This window comes from Mesocricetus auratus, unplaced genomic scaffold (assembly GCF_017639785.1).
Source record: "Mesocricetus auratus isolate SY011 unplaced genomic scaffold, BCM_Maur_2.0 Super-Scaffold_100003, whole genome shotgun sequence".
NCBI lineage: Eukaryota > Metazoa > Chordata > Mammalia > Rodentia > Cricetidae > Mesocricetus > Mesocricetus auratus.
Genome location: NW_024429188.1, coordinates 43,103,038 through 43,124,089, shown reverse-complemented (window position 1 = coordinate 43,124,089; position 21,052 = coordinate 43,103,038). Strand labels below are relative to the sequence as shown.

The following is a 21,052-nucleotide window of genomic DNA, read 5'->3' as shown; positions in this document are numbered from 1 at the left end:
GTCGCAAGGAAAAGGGAAATCTGGACATCTCAGGTGGGAAGAACCTACAGGTCACTCTAGGTAGCAATGGTCCATGACCTGAAAGCTCTCCTCTAGGCTTTTAGTTCCTTCTTCTTGTTGTTTTAGTCAAGTCCTGTTTAATTCTAATTCAACTGCCACCACAAGCAGAGGGCTCTCTCTTAAGCACTCCAATGCACAGCCTGCCTTTCCACTTTGCCCTCTGCGCTCACTATGGAGAATGTCTTGAGCCCTCTATGTTATATCCATGCACAGCAGTTAACAAATTTCTTTTAAAAATTAGATCTGAGACATCATTAAAACAAGCTTGTAAAGTTTCATGGAGCACACCATGCCTATGCAATTCCTCTGGGGCCTCTTTGTCCCAGCAAGCAAGCCTCTGCCAGTACTTCCCCTGAGGCTGCCTGGCCAGTCCATCCACAGCTTTCACCTTGAAAACATTTTGGCTTTGTACTGTCTCGGCAGACAAAGGATGGTCACATTTCTTGCTGATGATATAAATCTGAGAGCGTGAAAAGAAAGTGGAATTATCTGAGTCTCTAAAATAAGAAAACTTCTAAACTGAGGCACAGTTGCCCTCCAGTCCTCAAGACTCACAACAGGCTCACAGACTCTGAAGCAAGGGTCTAAAGTAAGTAAGTAAATAAACAAATGAAATCCCTGACCTTAATACACACTCGGGGAGTCTTGTTCCAATATCAGACAAAAAACAAACAAACAAAGCCACACACACACACACACACACACACACACACACACACACACACACACACACACAGAGAACTTTATGGCCTTTGCTGGAAATGATGAAGAGATTGCTGGCAGCTTACTTCTTTTATTGACTTGTGAAAATATAAATTGTGACTAGAGCTCTTTAAGAGTTTCCAATGTGGAAAGCAGGGTTTGCCTTCTCCTAGAGCCAATAGGCTTCCTACTGAGAGAAGTAAACTCACAAACCGGTTTCAATGGGAAAACACATTTAAAACTACCATGCTGTTGTGATTGACTTAAAGATTGCTTTTTACTACATCTTTACATCCTAATAATGTAAAAACTTGCCTTTCCAATGACTCCTCTCAATAATCAAGCATCTATATCTCATAGTATTAAAAGGGGAAAGCAATACATAAAAACTCAAAAATGGGTGTAAAGAAAGAGTTTTAGTTTAAAAAGGGGGGGGGTAAATGGTCAGATGTTTCCATATGGAAAGGAAAGGTAGAAAACGTGTGCAAGTTGTGAGGGTCTGAGTAGATGATTCAAAGTATGGGAAAGACAAGACTGATAGATGGTACATATGACATTAAAACCTCTATGTTTAATTCATTGATATTAAGCCTCTACTTAAATCAATGGGGTTTTTGTAAGTTGTAAGTACTACCCACCAAAGCTTTACAAAACCAAGGTAAAATTTTCATAGACATGGTCCCAAAACCTTAAATTTCTTTTGGATATTAAAAATGTTTTCATGTTTGTGTTGATAACTTTAAAGGTTTCTTTTTTTGCTACAGTTCAGACACTAATCAACTGCAAAAATTTGCTGAGGGTTTCTCTGCTATGAGGATCTCAGAGAGATCAAAATGGACAATGGTCCTTCTGATGATCTCAGCCTTTATCTCTTTTTGTCAACTTTGAAATGGCCATGTCTCTCATGGTTATAAGGAATGCCCTATAACCCCAAGGACAAATCATAATTGAACAAGCTTATCTTTTATTAAAAAAAGAAACCAAATACACAAATAAAAATGGGTGGAGGATAAAGGAACAGTAGCAACTTGCCAAAGCAATGTACTCTTGCAATTTTAACAACTGTTTATCTCAGTCCTTTCCCTGACGTCTATAAAAATTTAAAAAGCAAAGAGTTTATCCAAACCCATGATTTTATATAAATTATCTGAAGGACCTAACCTGTGTTTGGGTACTATTCCCTTTAGAACTTGGGGCTGTGGGTTCACATCTCTGCTTTCTCCTATATGCCTTTTCTCAATTACAACAGGACTGGAAAAGTCACACCATAAAGTGGAACCAGAAGACAACAACCTGGAAACAAAAGAGGGACACTTGCCTGACTTTCAACTACATATAAACTGTATGCCACTTCTAATTCTCACCTTTTTCCAGAGTTACTCTCATTACAATGATATTTTCTCTCTTAGTTTTAATTCTAAAGCAAGCCCATGCATGCCAGGATTCCGGTTAATCTGGCTTGCCCATGACATGGAGAATCTGCTTCAGAGCAACTTAATTATTCCCTTGAACCTATATGTACAAAAGATTCATTGCAATGATTATTGCAGGTGTCCCAGCTGCCACAGTTAGAGCTACAACTGCTAACATAGCCTTAACTCAGTCCATCCAAACTAAGACAACTATAAATTCCTATCTTCAAAATAAACAGCTTGAAATGATGTTTTATACTAACAGGTTCAACCTCTCTAATTGCTTTTCAGGACTAAATCTTAAAATGTGGTCTTTTACAGGAAGAACCACTCAGTTTGTCTGCCTCTTTTCTGCAGTACTAGTGTGCCCTTGTCTATTTTTCAAAAGGATCATCCAGAACAAAGTGAAATGCTGATTTAGACTGCCCCTACCATGCACCATACCTTGACCAGCTCTTCACCAGTAACTACCTCCATCAGTGTGTTACTTCTTCAATAAAACAAAAACAGAAGAAGTGTGGTGATGCAAACTGATGCAAATATTTCTTCAATTCTAAGAACCTGGAATTTTGTTGGACTTCATAGCCAGAGTTAAAAATACACCTTGAGGTCACATAAGACTTCTAGCTTACTGTGTACTTACCCTGTTTATTTAACCTACCTTTAAGAGAATAATGCAACAACCAACCTTACTTCCCTTGGACTTGCCATGTCATCAACTTTTACCACCTAGATTAACCCATAGCCGTAATCTTAAATAATATAGTCTTCCATGTCTCTTACCTACAGTAACACATGTGTTCTAATAATCATTTGCTGAAAAGAGCGAAAATAGAATTTGGGAGCATTGTTACAAAATGGAGATCTACAATAAATGTTGAACACAGCATTCAGATATTGCATGACAAACAATGATGTTTATAGTATTGCTTGCTAGTCAGGTCAGTCAGGATGAGTGATTTAACTCCTTGTAAAATTCTGTTAAAGATTTCTGGAAAGGATCCTCATTCCTTTCCCATGTGATACCTTCTGTGCTATTCAATGATACAGAGCAAAGTCCTTTGTTAGGGCCAGACAGACACAGACGCAGGGGCAGATTCACAGGACAGCATTCAAGCAGGCACACAATCACACACATACAACAGAAAGACAGAGGACAGAAGATACTGGGAAGGAAAACTACAGAATTCTAATCTGGGTTTGTTCTTAGTTAAATGACACCGGGAGGAAATACTTTAATTATTTTTCCCCTTAGTGCAAAAGCGACAAATTTTATTGGTGACTCGGAGTTTACTATTAATGTCTTCAAAACGACCACACAAAGGAAATGGCAAAGAGAAGGAAGGATGGAAACAGCAAACAAAGAAAGAGCTCCAATGACAAAAAAGGAACAAAGGAAAGAAACACTAATCAGGGTCTGGGTGGTAAAAAAAAAATATATTATCTATACTATTGAATAGCTAACTTGAGTTTAATGGAGTATAATATATTCAGGCTTTAACCTTTTATCTGACACCTTCTTTATTATTAAAGATCTAGTAGTCTCAGTATTTCAGTCTGACTAGCTGAGGCCCACTATTTAGGGTGCTATTTTTAAGTACAAGATGATATTTTCAATTAAAGGTAATATAAGCCCATTAAAATTACAAATACATAAATGAAAAATATTACAGCAAAGAAAAAATGATGATGACAGTAGGTATACATATGGATTCTTTAAATATTTCTTGTTTATTCTTTAATATCTGATTTTGTTGCATGGTTTTTGTTTGTTTTTTTTCAAACATAAGTATAAGAACATAACATGCTGAATCTCCAACAGGGAGTTTTATGAGAGAGTCTTGTTCTATTGCTCAGGGTGTTGTCAAGTTCTCTGGCTCAGGTCATTCATTTTCCTAATTTAGCCTTCTAAGATGTTTGGACTGAAGCTATGGCACACTGTGCTTGGCTACAGTGAGGTGTATAAATCATCCACAAAGCTGAACAAGCCCAACCGTATGTTCATTACTGCCCATCAATACTAGTCTCCGCAGAATTCTAAAGCCGGGTTCTGATCTAGATTGGTCATTATAGTACTTTGATTTTGGAGAACTACTCACAGTGGACTCTCTCCTCCTTAATAAAAGAGCAAGTGTCCAGGGGACAAATGGAAAGTTCAGATTCAAAATGTCATCCAGGAGTGAGAATTAATAGAATTTGATGGAGGATGAACCAGAGGAAAAGCTAAAAATTTATAGTCTGTACTTCTTTTTTTTTTTGGATACATTTTTTAAACAATCTTTTCTCAATAAGTACGCTTAATGAGGAAGTCATTTATCCCTTTCAAGTAAGTATTCTTTGTATCAATTAGCAAAATAAGTGAATTTAAGTGATTTAAAAGGAGCCTTATAGATTCCAATATTATATAGCTTGACATTTCTTTGACAAAGAAGTTTTAAAAATAATTAACGTGCAAAGAAAGAAAAAAAAGACTTGTTTTCAAGAGTAACAAAATTCAAGAATCTTAGTCAATAGTGACATTTTAAGCTTTATACTTGAAAACCTACCATTATATTTCCCTCCAGACTTCTCAACATTTTTTTCTTTTTTCAATCCTGTTGCTCAGGGTGGTCTCCATATCCTGAGCTTAAGCAATCCCCCTGCCTCAGTCACTGAAGTTACCAGGACTATAAAGACATATTATCATGTCTAACCAGAATGTTTTAAAGCTATCCTTTCTGGTCTATTACATGATAGCAAAAAAATAATAATTTGATTCATTTAAAGTTATAATGAACCCTAAGAAAGGATGTAGATGTTCCTGGGGATCCCAGCTGGTTTTTCAAAAAGGAGATTAAATTTGGAGTTTTGCTTTGGGATTGCAGGTCAATAATATGATCTTTCTTATTCAGGGCTTTCCTACCCTCTTGTGCATGCTCCTCTTGTTTCTTTCAACTCTTTTAACCGATGTGTATAGATTTCTAACAACTATTTCTGGTCAAGAAAATATTCTAGGTAGATGGAAAATAATAAGATATCTGAAGAGAAACGCATTGTGTTGTGTTTGTAAAGTTCGCATCCATGAAGAAATGTTTTAAATCGTTGCAAAGAATTGGTCTTTTTAAGGAATTATATTCCAAATATAAATAGAATTTTCACAACTAAAATAAAAGTTAAGGCCAGGTGTTGGTGGTGCACGCCTTTAATCCCAGCACTCGGGAGGCAGAAGCAGGAGGATCTCTGTGAGTTCGAGTCCAGCCTGGTCTACAAGAATTAGTTCCAGGACAGGCTCGAAAGTCACAGAAATACCCTATCTCGAAAAACCAATAAATAAGTCAGTAAATAAATAAAATAAACGTTACAAACAATAAAAATGGAAGTTTAGTAGAGACCTTCCTTACAAAGTTACTTGCCACCTGCTGGCTAGATTCCACCCTAGGGACTAAAGAAAATGTGGGTGCACTATAAAAAAAACTTGAGGTTAATGGAATCTGAGAAAAACTGAAAAACATTTAAGTCAAATTTCTTCACAAAAAAGAAGTGAGAAGAGAGGAAGTGCAGAAAAGAAAGAAAATGAGGAAGAAGGAAGAAAGGGAGGGAGGGAGGGCTGATTCTGTACAGATAAGGGAGTGATTAGAACAAACTGATTAGCAGGTTGGTAAACGTCATTCTGAGGTTTTGATTTCTGATCTAAAAGAAAGCAAGTGAAGCAGATTGCTCATGTCATGCTTTCTGGCAGTAGCTAAGCAGATTCTGTATTCCAGATCTTCAGATTTCTTGTCCCTCCTTTTTATACACAAACAATGACTTCATTTCACATTGTTTACACTTCTGTTCCTTGTTACAGCCCAAAGGAAGGCCGCAAGTGTTCCTCAATCTTAGTTATAACTAAGGCATGTAGTTGAACAAAACAGTTTTCTCTAGTCTTTTGTTTTCATTACAAATACATTTGACTAAACACAGACACACACACACACACACACACAAATAGAAGAGCTTGCAGAAATCTTCACAGAATAGCAGAGTTCAAAACACAACTCCATTCCACTGACCTCCCAAATATAGGATTGTATTATAATCTGTCTCTGCATGGCCAATGAGCTATGTAGTCAAATGTACTGTCTCATATTTGCACTGCCCTGAAGCTGAGCAGTGCCTGAATTACCCTCCTCTTGCTCCAGAACAGAGCTTTCTCAACCTCTGCAAATGAAGAAAACATCAAATAACCAGAACATGGACAATACATTGAAGAAATGCAAGAGTTTTGAAAATCTCCCAAGCCCCCTGAACACACTCCTTTCTTTTCGCCAGCCCTTCCTCCTCCCATGTTATCCCATGTCACTCTGGACCCACTACATAACAAACCCTGTGAGTCCTGTGACTTCTGCTGAAGTACTTACCAATATTGTCAGGCTGCATGACAGCCATCACAAAGGTGTGAGGAAAGAGCATGGCTGCACCTTTCCTCATGCCCTGAAGCTCTACAGTGTTGCCCTCGAATGTGACCCCATGGACATCAGTCTCTGTGCCCAGGCCAAGCAAGTGCCAGGCTACCATATCACCCTTGCACATGTCCAGCCTGGGCAGGTTAGAGAACAGAAACCCATTAATAGCTGGAAAACAAAAACACAGACAAAACAGGAAAATGAGATTAGATGGCTCAAATCATGGTCTGGAGCATATCAGCCCTATACTATGATTTTTTATAGCATGAAATTGCAGATCATCCTCTGCTTTCTATTATGCTAGTCAGATTCTACTCATAGAATGCCTTTGGGATGAGACCTCCAACTAGCTTTTTTGGTCTCACCTCTTTCACCTCCTTTACCATACTCTGGAAACAATGAACTATTTTCTGCTACTTCAATTCCTTCATGCACATGCCAAAACACACACACACACACACACACACACACACACACACACACACACACCATTGAACTTCAATTTACTCCTGCTCTCCAACTTTCTTTCAGGCTATACTTTCTAGTTTTCTTGCAGTATCTGCTTTTTCTTTCTCCTCACTGTTCTAATTCACACCCCCGATAGAATGTATTTTCCAGTTCCAAGTTCAAGGTAAGTCCTTCTCTGTATTTTCACTGGTAATACCAAGGATATTTAGAGCTGTTGTGAAAAAACCTCTTTCCAAATACCTTTCCTTGAAGTCTTTATACAGGCATAGCCACCCCCCCACACACACACTACTGTCTTAGCATACCTATTCATCTCTACATCTAAAATACCCAAAGAGTTTTGGATGTTATGATAAAAGCTTTGCCTCACCCCCTGGAATCCACATACCCAAAGAGTCTGGGATGTTATGGTGGAAATTGCACCCAAGCCCCCCTCTCCCATCTCCCTCCAGAACCTGCTGCATCTCAGAAAGCCCACCAAATGATGGCCACTCCCCCAAAAAACTCAAGACCATTCCCACAGGGCACTTAAACTGCCCCCCAGAGACAAGACTTGTGGTTCTTCTGGTCTCCCTTTCCTGTCTCCTCTCTGGGGGCTGGAAGGTCATCGGGGAGCATTGTATCCATTAAACGTGAGCTTTTCTAATTCAGTTTGATTTGGTCTGATTTGGATTGCTGCATCAGCAGAGAGGATTATAGGGGTGTAGAAACTTTTCATAAAGTTTTAAATCTAGTTTATTTGCTGTGTATTTGTTGAGTTTTATACACTTCCCCTCAGCCCTAGAATAGACTTCATTTCTTGTCTCTATGTAATCCACTAATCTACTCATCCATCATGCCCTAGCTCAAATAGAACTACCCTTTATGAAGCATGCATATATATATATATATGTATATAAATATCCCTCTGTCTTTCCATCTCTCCCTCTCCCTTTGAGGAAAATTTATGTAATAAAACTTATTCCAGGGTGTCCAAAATATTTCTACATTAACCATCTCATTTTTTGTATCCCTATGACTGCCTATTAAGAGTTTAATAAATTCAAAGTGGAATAATATGACTCATGAAAGTGCCTTACTTGTCCCATAACAATGTACTCCCTGGGATAGGAAAACAAGAAGGATGCAGAAGACAATACATTAATTTATATGTCCTCTTATTATTACTTGTCCCCAAATATGGTGAAACTTTTCTGTGTTCCCATCTTCACTGAAGTCAGATTCCAGGACTTATTTCACCAATACCCTAAGATTTTCATGAGAACATTGCTATTCCTCAGTTCTGCATCCCCTGTCTATAATGTCTTGATTGGAACCCTATTCAGTCTTCAGCCTCCACCCAAGCATTCCATCCTTCAACGAATCACCTAAATTTGTTCCTTATTAGTAGTTTTCTCCTTTGCACTTAAAAGGGTCCTATACACATATAGCAGTCTGTTTGGATCATTCTAATAATTATTTTCATGGGTGCTAGTCACATCTCATTGAAAAATTACTGGACTCTCCCTGAAATCTGGGACTAGTTTTCCTTCATTCTTTCATCCGTCTACCCATTGATTTGTAGTTCAGTAATTCAATTAACATGCACTTTGTGAGAACCTAATAATTAAATAAAATGTGGAAGAGGCAGAGATAATCAGCATACTCCAGAAGTAATGAAGCACCATGTAACAAATAATTACAATGTTGAATAATACATGGAGCGTATGCTTTTAAAATTCCTAGCACACAGTGGTACTTAGAAATGAGAGTCACTACTCTGGACTTGAGTGATAAGAAGTGCACTTATTGGTAATGTAGCTTTTGAGTAGAAACTTGGAAACTGGGCAGAATTTCTAAATGTTGAAGGTAAATAGGTGAAAAATGTATATTTCAACTGAGGGGCACAGCAATGCAAAGAATGAAATAAATTGGTCACGCTTTGATGAGGTAAGAGATGTGGGGGAAGGGTAAAAGGAGACAAAACTGGAGGGAACCTGCAGGTGTAGCCTAGTGGAAGAGCACTTGCCTAGCAGGTAAAAGAGACCTGCATTCTGTTACCAGAACTACAAAGAAAAATAATTAAAGAATATCATCCCTGCTTAATCTGCCATACCCTATAGAATAGCACATATACACAATTTTCATCTTCTAGTTCCTCCCATACTGTGCAATGCATATCATGGCACAAGACATCAGTGTAAGAACAGCTGTTGTTACAGGGTGGTGACATGGTTCAGTGGCTACAAGCTCTTGAAACTCTTCATAAGACCTGAGTTCAGCTCCCAGCACCCACATCTAGTGGCTCACAACCACTTCCAGTTCAATGGTATAACCTCTTCTAGACTCCGTATACACACACACACACACACACACACACACACACACACACACACGCATGCACGCACGCACACAGCGAGAGAGAAATAATAATAATAATAATAATGAATTTTAAAACAGGAAAACTGTTTTTTATGTTATATTCCTCAATCTAGCTTGTCCCTTGCATACAGATTATCAATGAAATGAACACTTTAAGGAATTGGTTATGAATGTGGATACAATTACATTTTCTTTGAGACCCCAAAGTTATAGTCAAAGGCAAAACTATTCCGCATACCATGCATTTGATTGGAGTCCTGGAAGCCCTCGACATCCTCTGAGAGCAGTCGGGAATCCAACATACCAGCTGCTTTATTGGTATTGTTGTACCAGCTCATGTTCTCATCAAACACAGTGAAGAGGAGAAAAAATTCTTTATCCATTCCTTTCTGTAGTCCCATTGGAAAAAATAGAGGGAGGAATGACAATTGTTTCAGCAGTTGAATATTGCGTAGTTGTAGACCCAACGATTCCTGATTCTTTTTCATTTCCTTTTTCAGATTCAGAGCCAGGCCCATATCTCATGCTCAGAGCTGCAGTTGTTGCTAGGCAGGTTTTCCTCAGGAAAACTTCAAATTGTAGAGGAGAAAGGGCAGAGTAAAAGGACAAGACTAGAGGCGAATAATGTATGAAAGGAAGCAGGGAAGAAGCACAGGGTGAGGATTAAAGAAACAGCACAGTATGTGACCAAAGATAGCCTAAAGTCACCTGGGAAGAGGATGGAGGAGAAAATAGCTAAGAAAGCAGGGAAGGTCTATGGAAGAAAATTGAAAATTAAAAACATTAGAAATGCATTAACATTCTTTGTAAGTTTTAAAGCTTATGTTTACTGGGTGTTCACTAGATGCCAAACACTGCAGTAAGCACTTCACGTGTATTAATTTCATGATTCTTCAAAGAAATCAAAGACAATTTCCTTGGTTAACCCTTTCTTTACAGATGAAAAAGATAAGCTAAAGAGATTTTAAATAACTTGCTCCAAGTTACACAGAAATGATGGGCTAAACGAAAAGAATGGCAAACACAAAGCAAGGTTATCAATTATGAACAATGCTATGGACCACCGAGGTGGGAGGGAGAATAATGATTTGGGGATATGGCAAAAGTAAGAATCACAAGCTAAGAGAGATATGTGTTTGCATGTAAATAATATACAAAAGGATAGAAAGTCACCAACTATTAATTTCTGATATAATTGCTTGGTTTATCTTTTTTTATTCCCTTACCTCCAGGATCCAGCCCCATTCTTGACACATACCCAGAAACTCAACTCTACATCTCTCCAGCAAGACATCCTACCCAGACACCCCAGAAATACCTGCTTGCCATCTACACCTAAGGCGCCAGCCTTGCAAACCAGCAGAGGGCCCACCAGGCCAGAATTTGTATCTCTTGCAGGATCTGCTGCAGAGAAGTACATCCAGGTTAGACAGGCAGGATCCTGAGCAGTGGGCCCAGCATGAGGAGGAACTGACCAGTTGTACGTTACTTTTTCAAAGGGTTTGGCTACCAAGCCAGGATGCGATGTGCCTGAAAGGAAACATGAAACTATTATTCACATTGGCTAGAGTAGGGATCATCAACTCCAAAGAGTATAATAAAAATGAAAACTACAAAGACATTTTAAGGCAGCAGTGATGGCAGTAACATGCAGTGATGGATACTGAAATGCTTGAGAGCATTTTGCATGCTAGACAAGAGTTTTACCACTGACCTGCAGCCTATCTTAAGGCTGTAAATCCTTTAAATGGACACACAGCATGATCAAGCAATATAAAGAATTGTATTTTTATTTTCATTATATTAGTAATCAAAGAAGTATAAATGAAAGCACCTAAATAATTTCTGATCAATAAAATTGGCAAATACATTATAAATTTTAATCACTGCAGTGAAAATGGTTCAGATAGCATCTAGCTCTTTTCCTTACCTATAAAGAGAGTTTAAATGTACACAGAAATAACTTTTTTTGAAAATAATACTGGCAAATTGCAAAAGTCTTAAAATGAAGTAAGATATTAGTATTAGTATAAATAATGTTAAAATAAAACAATTGAATGAATGCAAATCAAAACAAGAGTGAGTTGCATTGATGTTGCTTGTTAGACACTCATTTTGACAAAAAAGTAGAGATGTCCTAATGCAAGTGAGGTTGTAAAGAAATAAACTTTTCAGTACTATTGATGCAACTACAAGTTAATCAGACTACAAATCTGTCTAGAGAACAATATGGAAATAGGTGGTAAAATTTCAATATGCATATCCTCTGACAAACTAATTTTTTATTATTTTTCAGTTTAAATTTAGATAAGAAACAAGGTTGCTTCACAAGTCAGTTCCAGGACCCTCTCCCTTTCCCTCCCCTCCTCCCGTGCCCTTCCCCCAACCCCCCATTATCCCCTCATTTCCCCAGGGATGGTGAGGCCCTCTGTGGGGGTGTCCATAGTCCTGACAAACTAATTTTACATCTGAAAAATATAACCTGCATATTTTTTGGTTGTGAACCTAGCCTCTAATGGCTGAGACATTGCTCCAGCCCAAGCAGCATGAATTGTAATAGCCAGAATCTGGAAGCAACCTAAATGCCCCTCAACTGAAGAATGGATAGCTAAGGATCAACATAGTAAAATGGCAATCTTGTCAAAAACAGTCTAAAGATTTAACACAATTGCCATCAAAATACCGACACAATTCTTCACAGACCTTGAAAGAACAATAATCAACTTTATATGGAAAAAAGACCCTGAATAGCCAAAACAACCCTGTACCATAAATAAACTTCTGGAGGCAACACCAGCCCTGACTTCAAACCCTATTATAGAGCTATAGTCCTGAAAACAGCTTGGTATTGGCACAAAAATAGACAGGTAGACCAATGGAATCGAATTGAAAACCCGGGTATTAGGCAAATGGATGACACTAGAAGAAACCATCCGAAGTGAGGTAACCCATTCACAAAAAGACAAACACGGTATGTACCCACTCATATTTGGAATTCAGACATGAAACAGAGCAGTGCCATCCTACAATCTCACCGCCAGAGAGTCTGGGAAACAGGTAGGACCCTAAGAGAGATATGAGACAGGTTCTCCAGAGGGAAATGGGAGCATCGGGGGAGGTGAGAGGGATCTGGGACAGAGAGAGGGGTTGAAGAGGAGGGAAGAGGAGGACATGGGAGAGCAAGAAGGTTAAGTCGGGGGAAGAATAGAGGAGGGCAGGGTGAGAGATACCATAATAGAGGGAGCCACTATAGGTTTAAGGAGAGATTTGGCACTAGTGAGATTTCCAGAGATCTACAGGGATGACACCTACTGGCAATCTAACCAATAGTGGAGAGGCTACCTTAAATGCCCTTCCCCGATGATGTGACTGATGACTACCTTGTATGACATCCTAGAGCCTCCATCCAGTGGCTGATGTAAGCAGAGGCAGACACCCACAGCTAAACAGTGAACTGAACGCCTAGAAACCAGTTGCAGAGAGGGAGGAGTGATGAGCCAAGGGTTGGGAGCAGGCTGGTGAAACCCACAGAAACTGCTGACCTGAACAAGGGGGAGCTCATGGACCCCAGATTGACAGCTGAGAGGCCAACATGGGACTGATCCAAACCCCCTGAACATGGGTGTCACTGAGGTGCTCTTGGCATTCTTTGGGGCCTCAGGCAATAGATCAGTATTTATCCCTGGCACCCAAATGGACTTTGGGAGCCCACATAGAAGGATGCTCTCTCAGCCTGGACATATGAGAGAGGGTCTAGCTCCTGCCCGGGGATGATATGACAGACTTTGGAGATCCCCCATGAAGAGCCTCACACTCACTGGAGAGTGGAGTTGGGATTTAGTGGGGATCTGGGGGTGTTGGACAGGCAGGGTAGGAGGAGAGTGAGAGGGAGCTGGGATTGACATGTGAAGCAAGCTATTTTCTAATTTATATAAAAGCAGTTAAAAAAGAATGGATAGAGAAAATGTGGTACATTTACACAATAGAGTACTACTCAGTGGGCGAAAAAAACAATGGAATCTTGAAATTTGCAGGCAAATCCTGAGCGAGGTAACCCAGTAACTAAAAGACAAACATGGTATATACTCACTCATATATGGATTTTAGACATAGAACTAAGGATTGACAATCTGGACCACCAAAGATGCTAGGAAACAAAGAGGACCCTAAGAGAGACATGCATGGTCCCCTGGTGAAGGGAAAAGGGACAAGATCTCTTGAGTAAATTGGGAGCATGGGGGGAAGTGAGAGGGAGTTAGGAGAAAGAGAAGGGGAGAAGAAGAGGGTAGAGGAGGACATGGGAGAACAGGAAGATTAAGTCAAGGGAAGAACAGAGGAGAGCAAGAAGAGATACCATAAAGAGATATCTGGCACTAGGGAAATGTCCAGAGATCTACAAGGACGACACCAACTAACAATCCAAGTAATAGTGGAGAGGCTACTGTAAATGTCCTTCCCAGGTAGTAAGGTTGGTGACTACCTTATATACCATCCTAGAGCCTTCATCCAGTAATGATGGAAGCAGAAGCAGACACCCACAGCTAAACACGGAACTGAATGAACTCCTGGAATCCAGTTGCAGAGAGGGAAGAGTGATGGGCAAAGGGGTTAAGACCAGGTTGGAGAAACCCACAGAAACAGCTGACCTGAACAAGGGGGATCTCATGGACCTCAGACTGATAGCTGGGAAACTAACGTAAGACCAACCCACACCCCCTGATTGTGGCTGTGAATAATCAGGCTGGGCAATCTATGGGACCTCTGGCAGTGGATCAGTATTTATCCCTAGTATATGAATAGTCTTTGGGAGCTTATTCCACATAGAGGGATACTCTCCCAGCCTATATAAACGGGGGAGGACTTAAGCCCTTCACCAAATGATACGACAGACTTTTAGGATCCACCATGGAAGATGTCACCCTCCCTGGGTAGCAGACAGGGGATGGGATAGGGCTTCAGTGGGGGCAGGGGAGGAGGGGAAGATGGAAGGGAGAAGGAACTGGGATCGATATGTAAAACAAGATTGTTTCTAATTTAAATGAGAACATCTGAAAAAATATAACCTGAAGAATTAATCACTAAAATCCTATAAGAGCATAAAAAAAGGCCATTGGTAGCATGGCTTGTAGCAAAAGGATAAAATTTGATGTGTTATGAACATATCTTTTCTCATTCACTCATCATTTCTAACTCCTTAAATTTTTATAGGTAGAAGACTTTAAAGAATAGTACAATGGATGTGAAATAAGAAGAAAGAGCTGAGCCTTTAATCCCAGTAATTAGGAGGCAGATGCAAGCAGATGTCTGTGTGTTCAAGACCAGCCTGGTCTACAGAGCAAGTTCCAGGACAGCCTCCAAAGCAATACAGAAAACCCTGTCTTGAAAACACAAAAAAGGAGGAGGAGGAGGAGGAGAAAGAAAAGGGCTTGTTGATAAGAGAAAGGAAGAAGTAGGGGAAGAAAATGGTTATGGAGGGAATATGATAAAAACATATTGTATACATATTAAAATACTATTATGAAACTCAGTATTTATAATCAAGAACAAGAGAAGTTATTTAAATAGCATAATTGTGACACTAACTTCTAGACTCAATGTGTACTTATAAAATTTTGCCATCGCTAATGTGTCTATATCTACTGATGGGTATAGCTCAGTGTGAGAACATTTGCTTAGCAGGTATTAAGTCCTAAGTTTTATCCTCAGCCACCATGAGGGAATAAAAGTATCCATTTGTGGATATAGTACATCTATATGCCTACACACAGGCTTTCACGTATTTGTTTTCCTTTGTTGAGTCATTTACAAATAAAATTTAAACCACCATGACCTCAAACATAAAAACAAATCAGTAAGAATCTCCTATGATAGGGCTGGACAGATGGCTGAGCAGTTAAGAGCATATACTCTTGCAGTAAACCTGAGTTCAGTTCCCAGCACACACTTCAGGAGACTGACAAACCACTCCAGTTCCAGGGGAACTGGACACCTCTAGCCTTCAAGGGCATCTGAATTCATGTGCACATATACAAACACATATATGCATAATCAAAAATAATAAAACTGAACCTATGTACAGGGCCCAAGTAGCTACCATTGCTCTCTCTCTCTCTCTCTCTCTCTCTCACTGCCTCCCTCCATCAAGTCACCGAGGCCCAAGGCTGATTTCCAGGACTAGTTATCTCCCATCAGCCTGTAGTTTCTCTTCCTCTGGCACTCACCAGATCCCAGATCAATGCCCAGGAGAGGTCTTCCAGTTATCACACATAACCCAAAGTTCCAGGGCCCTGCCAGCTGCCTGACTAGGACCCTATAATTGTCCTTTGGGGCCTTTAAATGCAGAATCAATCTACACTGCCAAGAGAAACTTGCTCAAGACTCCTTAACCAAACCTTGCTAGAGGATATATTCCTAAATACAAGTTAAACAGATGAAATCAAGATTCCAATACTATTGTGAAATGGCCATGTCTAGAACATTGCAAAAATCTCTGCTGAAAGAAGAAAAAGTGAGTTGAACAAAAACAAAAGAAAAAAATCAATCAACAAAGTAACTCCAGATGTACAAATCCTAATGCAGAAATAACAAGACACAAAAAGCAAAATAGCATGCTATCTCCAAAACACAAATCCCCCAGCAATATCCTCTGTTGAAAATAAACGTAGAAATTTTCAGACAAAGAATTCAAAAGAATGATCATCACCACGGCAAACAACTCAAAGAAGATAAAACAAAGAGGTACTTGAAATAAGTAAGTCAAATCAAGACATGAAAATAAAGTTTAAAAATTTAAATACAACTCAAACTGAAAAAATGCTGGAAATGAAAAACTCAAAAGTCAACTAGAAGTGTTAATGGACAGCATCACTAACAAAACGTGTCATGACAAAACCGGATTCAGGAAGAGCACACAAAGTACAGGAATTGGATTGCTTAGTATAGGTCAATGAAAGAAACTTAATACATATGAAAGGAACATGAACAAGCTTTGAGACATCATAAAAAGACCTAGCCTTCAAATATGGGCACAGAAGAAAGTAAAGAATACCACAATGAAGGCATAGAAAATATCTTTAGAAAAATCATAGAAGAAAACTTCTCAACCAAGAGAAAGAGATGACCATCCAGGCCCAAAAGGCCTAAAGGGAAACAAGCAGATGGGAATAGGCATATTATAGTTAAAACATTAAAAATAGATGATAAAGAAAGGATATTGAAAGATGCAAGAGAGAAAAGTCAAGTCTCATTTAAAAGCAGATCTATTGTAAAAACAACTAGTATTTAATAAAAACTTTAAAACCAAAAAGTCCTAGAAAGATGACTCCAAGTCCTGAGGGGTCACAATTGTCAACACAGACTATTATACCCATAAAACTATTAAAATTAAAGAAGAAACAAAATTTCCATGGTAAAAACAGTCTAAAGGAATTTAGTCTTCAGAGGATGTTAGAAGCATCATTTCAACTTGAAGAGAAGAATAATAACCAAGAGTTAATAAGAAACAAATAAGCAATGCCAGGACAGGTAATCAAAGAGATCTAAGAAAATAGTACCAAATCAACAAAGTGACAAGAATTAATGTACATCATTCAGTAATAACTGAAGATTATTGATCTTGATTTTATAATAAAAAGACAGAAACTAACAGATTTTATTGGAATAGATGATTCATTTTTTGTTGCCTTCAAGAAATACACTTCACCATGAAAGACAGATACCTCCTTAAGTTAAAGTGATAAAAAATGCATTCCAAGCAAATGAAACTGAAAAAGAAGCAGGCATACCTATTCTAATATCTGACAAAATTAATCAGAGACTTAAGGAGGGTATTTCATAATCCTTAAAGAAAAATGCTACCAACAAGTAATCACAATCATGAACATAAACACACTAAACACACTGGTACCTGATTTCATAAAAAATCACTATTAGAACTAAAAACCACCAATTCAGTACAGCATAGTGACAGTGGTTAACATCAATATGTGACTCTCACCAATAGATAGGTCATCCAGAAATAAACTAAAGAGAGATATATTGGAACTAAATCACATAAAAAAGAAAACAATCAAATGTACCTAACAGAAATCCACAGAATATTCCACTCAAGCATCAAAGAATATGCAACGTTCTCCATAATAGACCACATACTGTGACTCAAAGCAAGACTAAGCAATATTGGAAAACTGAAATCACATCCTGCAGTCTATTCAAAAAACAGTAAAATAGAACTAGATATCAACAGCCAAGAAATGACAGAAACTGTAAAAACTCATGGAATTTAAACAACATACAACTGAATAATTGGATCAAGGATGAAGTCAATTCATTAAGGAAATTTCCTAGGTTTGAAGAGGACCTGGGTTTGCTTCCTAGAATCCATAAGGCATCTCACAACTGCCTATGGCCCCAGTTCCCATTATTCCAGATCTGACTTCTATGTGCACCAGGCACGCACATGGTGTGCATGCATACATATCTGTAAAACATTCATACACATAAAACTAAAACTTTTGTGATGAATCCTTAAAAAACTAAAAGAATCTTCTTACAATTGAATGAAAATGAAAATACAACATTTCAAAATCTACGGGACACAATGAAGGCAGGCCTAAAAGGAAAATTTATCACTAAATTCCTACATGAAAAAATTAAGGGATCTCAAATAAATGCATTAGTGATGCAACTGAAACCCTTGAAAAACAATAGCAAACAACCCCCTCCAAAAAACGTAGATGAAATGATGTAATCAAAATAAGACCTGAATTAACAAAACAGAAATAAAAAACTCAGTACAATGAGTCAATGAAGAAAAGAATTGGTTGTTTGAAAACATTAATAAACCTTTGGTCAAATTAATCAAAAGAAATTGTGAGTTCAAATTAAGAAAAAATACAAATGAAAAGAGCGACAATATAATAGACATTAAGGAAATTCCGAGAATCAGGAGTACATACTATCAAAAAATATATATTTCACCAAGTTATAAAAAATCTAACAAATGCATGCATTTTTAGATACCTATGATGTGGCATATTTAAATATTCTGCCAGAAATATCCTATACCTTATAACTACATTCAACAAAGTAACAGACTAGAAAACCAGCAGACAAAAACCTGTAGTCTTCACATAAATAGAGGGAAATCATACCAAGAATGATATCAGGAAAAATTTTCATTCACAAGTGCCCCCCAAATAAAATAGCTCATACCAAATCTAACAAAGGATCTGAAAGACTTGTACAATGCAAGCTTTAAGATGCAGCAATAGGACACTGAATAAGATATTAGAAGACAGAAAGAACCCCCATATTTATAGACTGACAGCATTAATAATGCAAAAACGTTACCCTACCAAAAACAATTTACAGATTCAGTAAAATTCCCATCAAAATTCCAGTGTAATTCTTCGCAGAAATTACAAAACAATCTTAAATTTCATATGGAAACACAAATGACCTAGGATACACAATCCAGATACACAAACGCAATCCAAAACAGTGAAAGAAAAGCTAGAAGTATCACTATCCTAGATTTCCAGTTGTGTTAGACAGCTATAATAATAAAATTGTGTGGTACTGACAATAAAAGAGACACATTGTTCAATGGAATAGAATTGAGGAGCTACAAGTAAGCCCACATTATGGCATCCATCTGATTTTGACAAAGTGATAGTCAATAAACATTGGAGGAAAAATAGCACCTTCAGCAAGTGGTGCTGATCAAACTTGATAGCTATATGTAGAATGAAAGTAGATCCTTGTTTCTCACCATGTACAAAACTCAATTCCAAATGGGTGAAGGACCTCAACATAAGATCAGAAATCTGAATCTGACAGAAGAGAGCATGACAAAAAGCCTTGAACTCACTGACACAAGAAAGAAATTTCTGAACAGAACAAATAACACAAGCACTAAGACCAAAAATTATTAAATAGGACTTCATGAAATTGAAGAGCTTCTGTAGAGCAAATATCATCGTTATTCAGGCAAAGTTTCAGCCTACAGAATTAGAAATAATCTTTACCAAGTATTTATCTAATAGAAGATAAGTACACAGAATATATTAAAAAGAGAGATCTGAACATCAGTAGGTTTCAAGGGAGGGGAAATACAATACAGTAATATTTAAGGGGAATAATGGACAGGAATGGTTAAATGGGAAAGAAAAGGGCATGGCAGCACAAAGGAGAGAATAAAAAGATATAATTATTAACATTAGGGACATTTTGGAAAATTCATATGAGAAACCTAAAATATACTCATGCACCATCGAAAAAGAATTTACATTGAGTTACCCCACAGCAGCACAGCATGCCCCTATTAGATACCACAGGCCAACAAATAAGTCCAGTGAAAGGAATGAGTTATCGCTTTTGGAAATTTTGATAAGTAATGTTCCGTTGACCTCTAAATATTAAAGTTTCTTAGAAATGTTTTTGGTTACCACCCAGAACTAGATAGCAAAGCTCTGTTGATGAAGCCACCATACACTTGAGTCATAGGACATGGAAAATCAAGCTGATACACCTGGAAATTTCACATCTACTGGTTAGCTGTTATGTTAGGTGGTGATACGAATGACAGAGGAAGAGAAAAGGAACCAACCTCACCTAGCTTCGAACCCTACGAGCTACAACAATAACCAGCCTAGCAAAACATGCCACTTGCACATTAATGCTATGGGCATAACCAACTACATTGTGATTGGATTTAAGGCCTGCCCCTCAAGTTGAAAGCCATAGCTATAACCATTATTGGGGCCAAGATCCTGCGAATAGTCAAGTGACAGATGATAGGAGAGAACCTATTGCCATCTGTAGAGAGCTGCGAAGTACCGCACCCTTAAGATGGCACTGGCTTCCACCTTCTGCTAGCCTGACAGCAGGTGCTCTCTGTGATAAACAACACCTGTATTTGGTTAAGGCTGGATATCAGGCTTGCTTCCGCATACGTGGACCTATCTGTATGTTCCAAGTGGCATACTGGAGTTGGCCGCCCAAGGGCCTTTAAGCTGTGGGTTGGCGCTCCCCGGCAAAAGAAGATTGTTTAAGGTTCCTGAATAAACTGCTTAAAGAAGAGTCTGGGTGTTGAGTCTTCCTTGTTGGTCAAAGAGGGTGCGACAAATGGTGGCCTGTAAGGGGAGTCTTTTCCAACTGACTCAGAACTTTTTGCAGTCAAGGCAGCGGTCTGGTAAGTTCCCAAGGTAAGGTGAGACAAAAAAGGGACCGCAACAAGAGTGGAGTAAAAAAGGGACCGCTACAAGAGCCGGTTGGTTTGCTCTTCTCTGTAGGTAAAGAGAGAGTGGGACAAACGGTTCACCGAGCAGCAAACCGAAAGTAAAAGCTTAAAAGAAACATTGTTAGTTTGGCTAGCAGCAAACCGAAAGTAAAAGCTTGGAGGCAGAGGCAGGCGGATCTCTGTGATTTCGAGGCCAGGCTGGACCAACAGCCTCCAAAACAGAGAAACCCTGTCTCGTAAAACCAAAAAAAAAAAAAAAAAAAAAAAGAAAGAAAGAAAGAAAGAAAGAAAGAAAGAAAGAAAGAAAGAAAGAAAGAAAGAAAGAAAGAAAGAAAGAAAGAAAGAAAGAAAGAAAGAAAGAAAGAAAGAAAGAGAGAGAGAAA

The 21,052-nt window shown here is 38.4% G+C and overlaps 1 protein-coding gene across 5 annotated transcripts in view; it reads right to left on the bottom strand.

The window, feature by feature from the left end:
• Heph (hephaestin) overlaps positions 1–21,052 on the bottom strand; it is a 93,488-nt gene that overhangs the window by 39,621 nt on the left and 32,815 nt on the right. For all 5 annotated transcript variants that reach the window (XM_040744224.1, XM_040744223.1, XM_040744221.1 and 2 more), the window contains 3 exons: positions 10,746–10,957; positions 9,666–9,816; positions 6,554–6,766 (listed from right to left, as the gene is read on the bottom strand). In XM_040744224.1, coding sequence (XP_040600158.1) covers positions 6,554–6,766; positions 9,666–9,816; positions 10,746–10,957 — 576 coding nt within the window. The remainder of the gene's footprint in view (positions 1–6,553; positions 6,767–9,665; positions 9,817–10,745; positions 10,958–21,052) is intronic.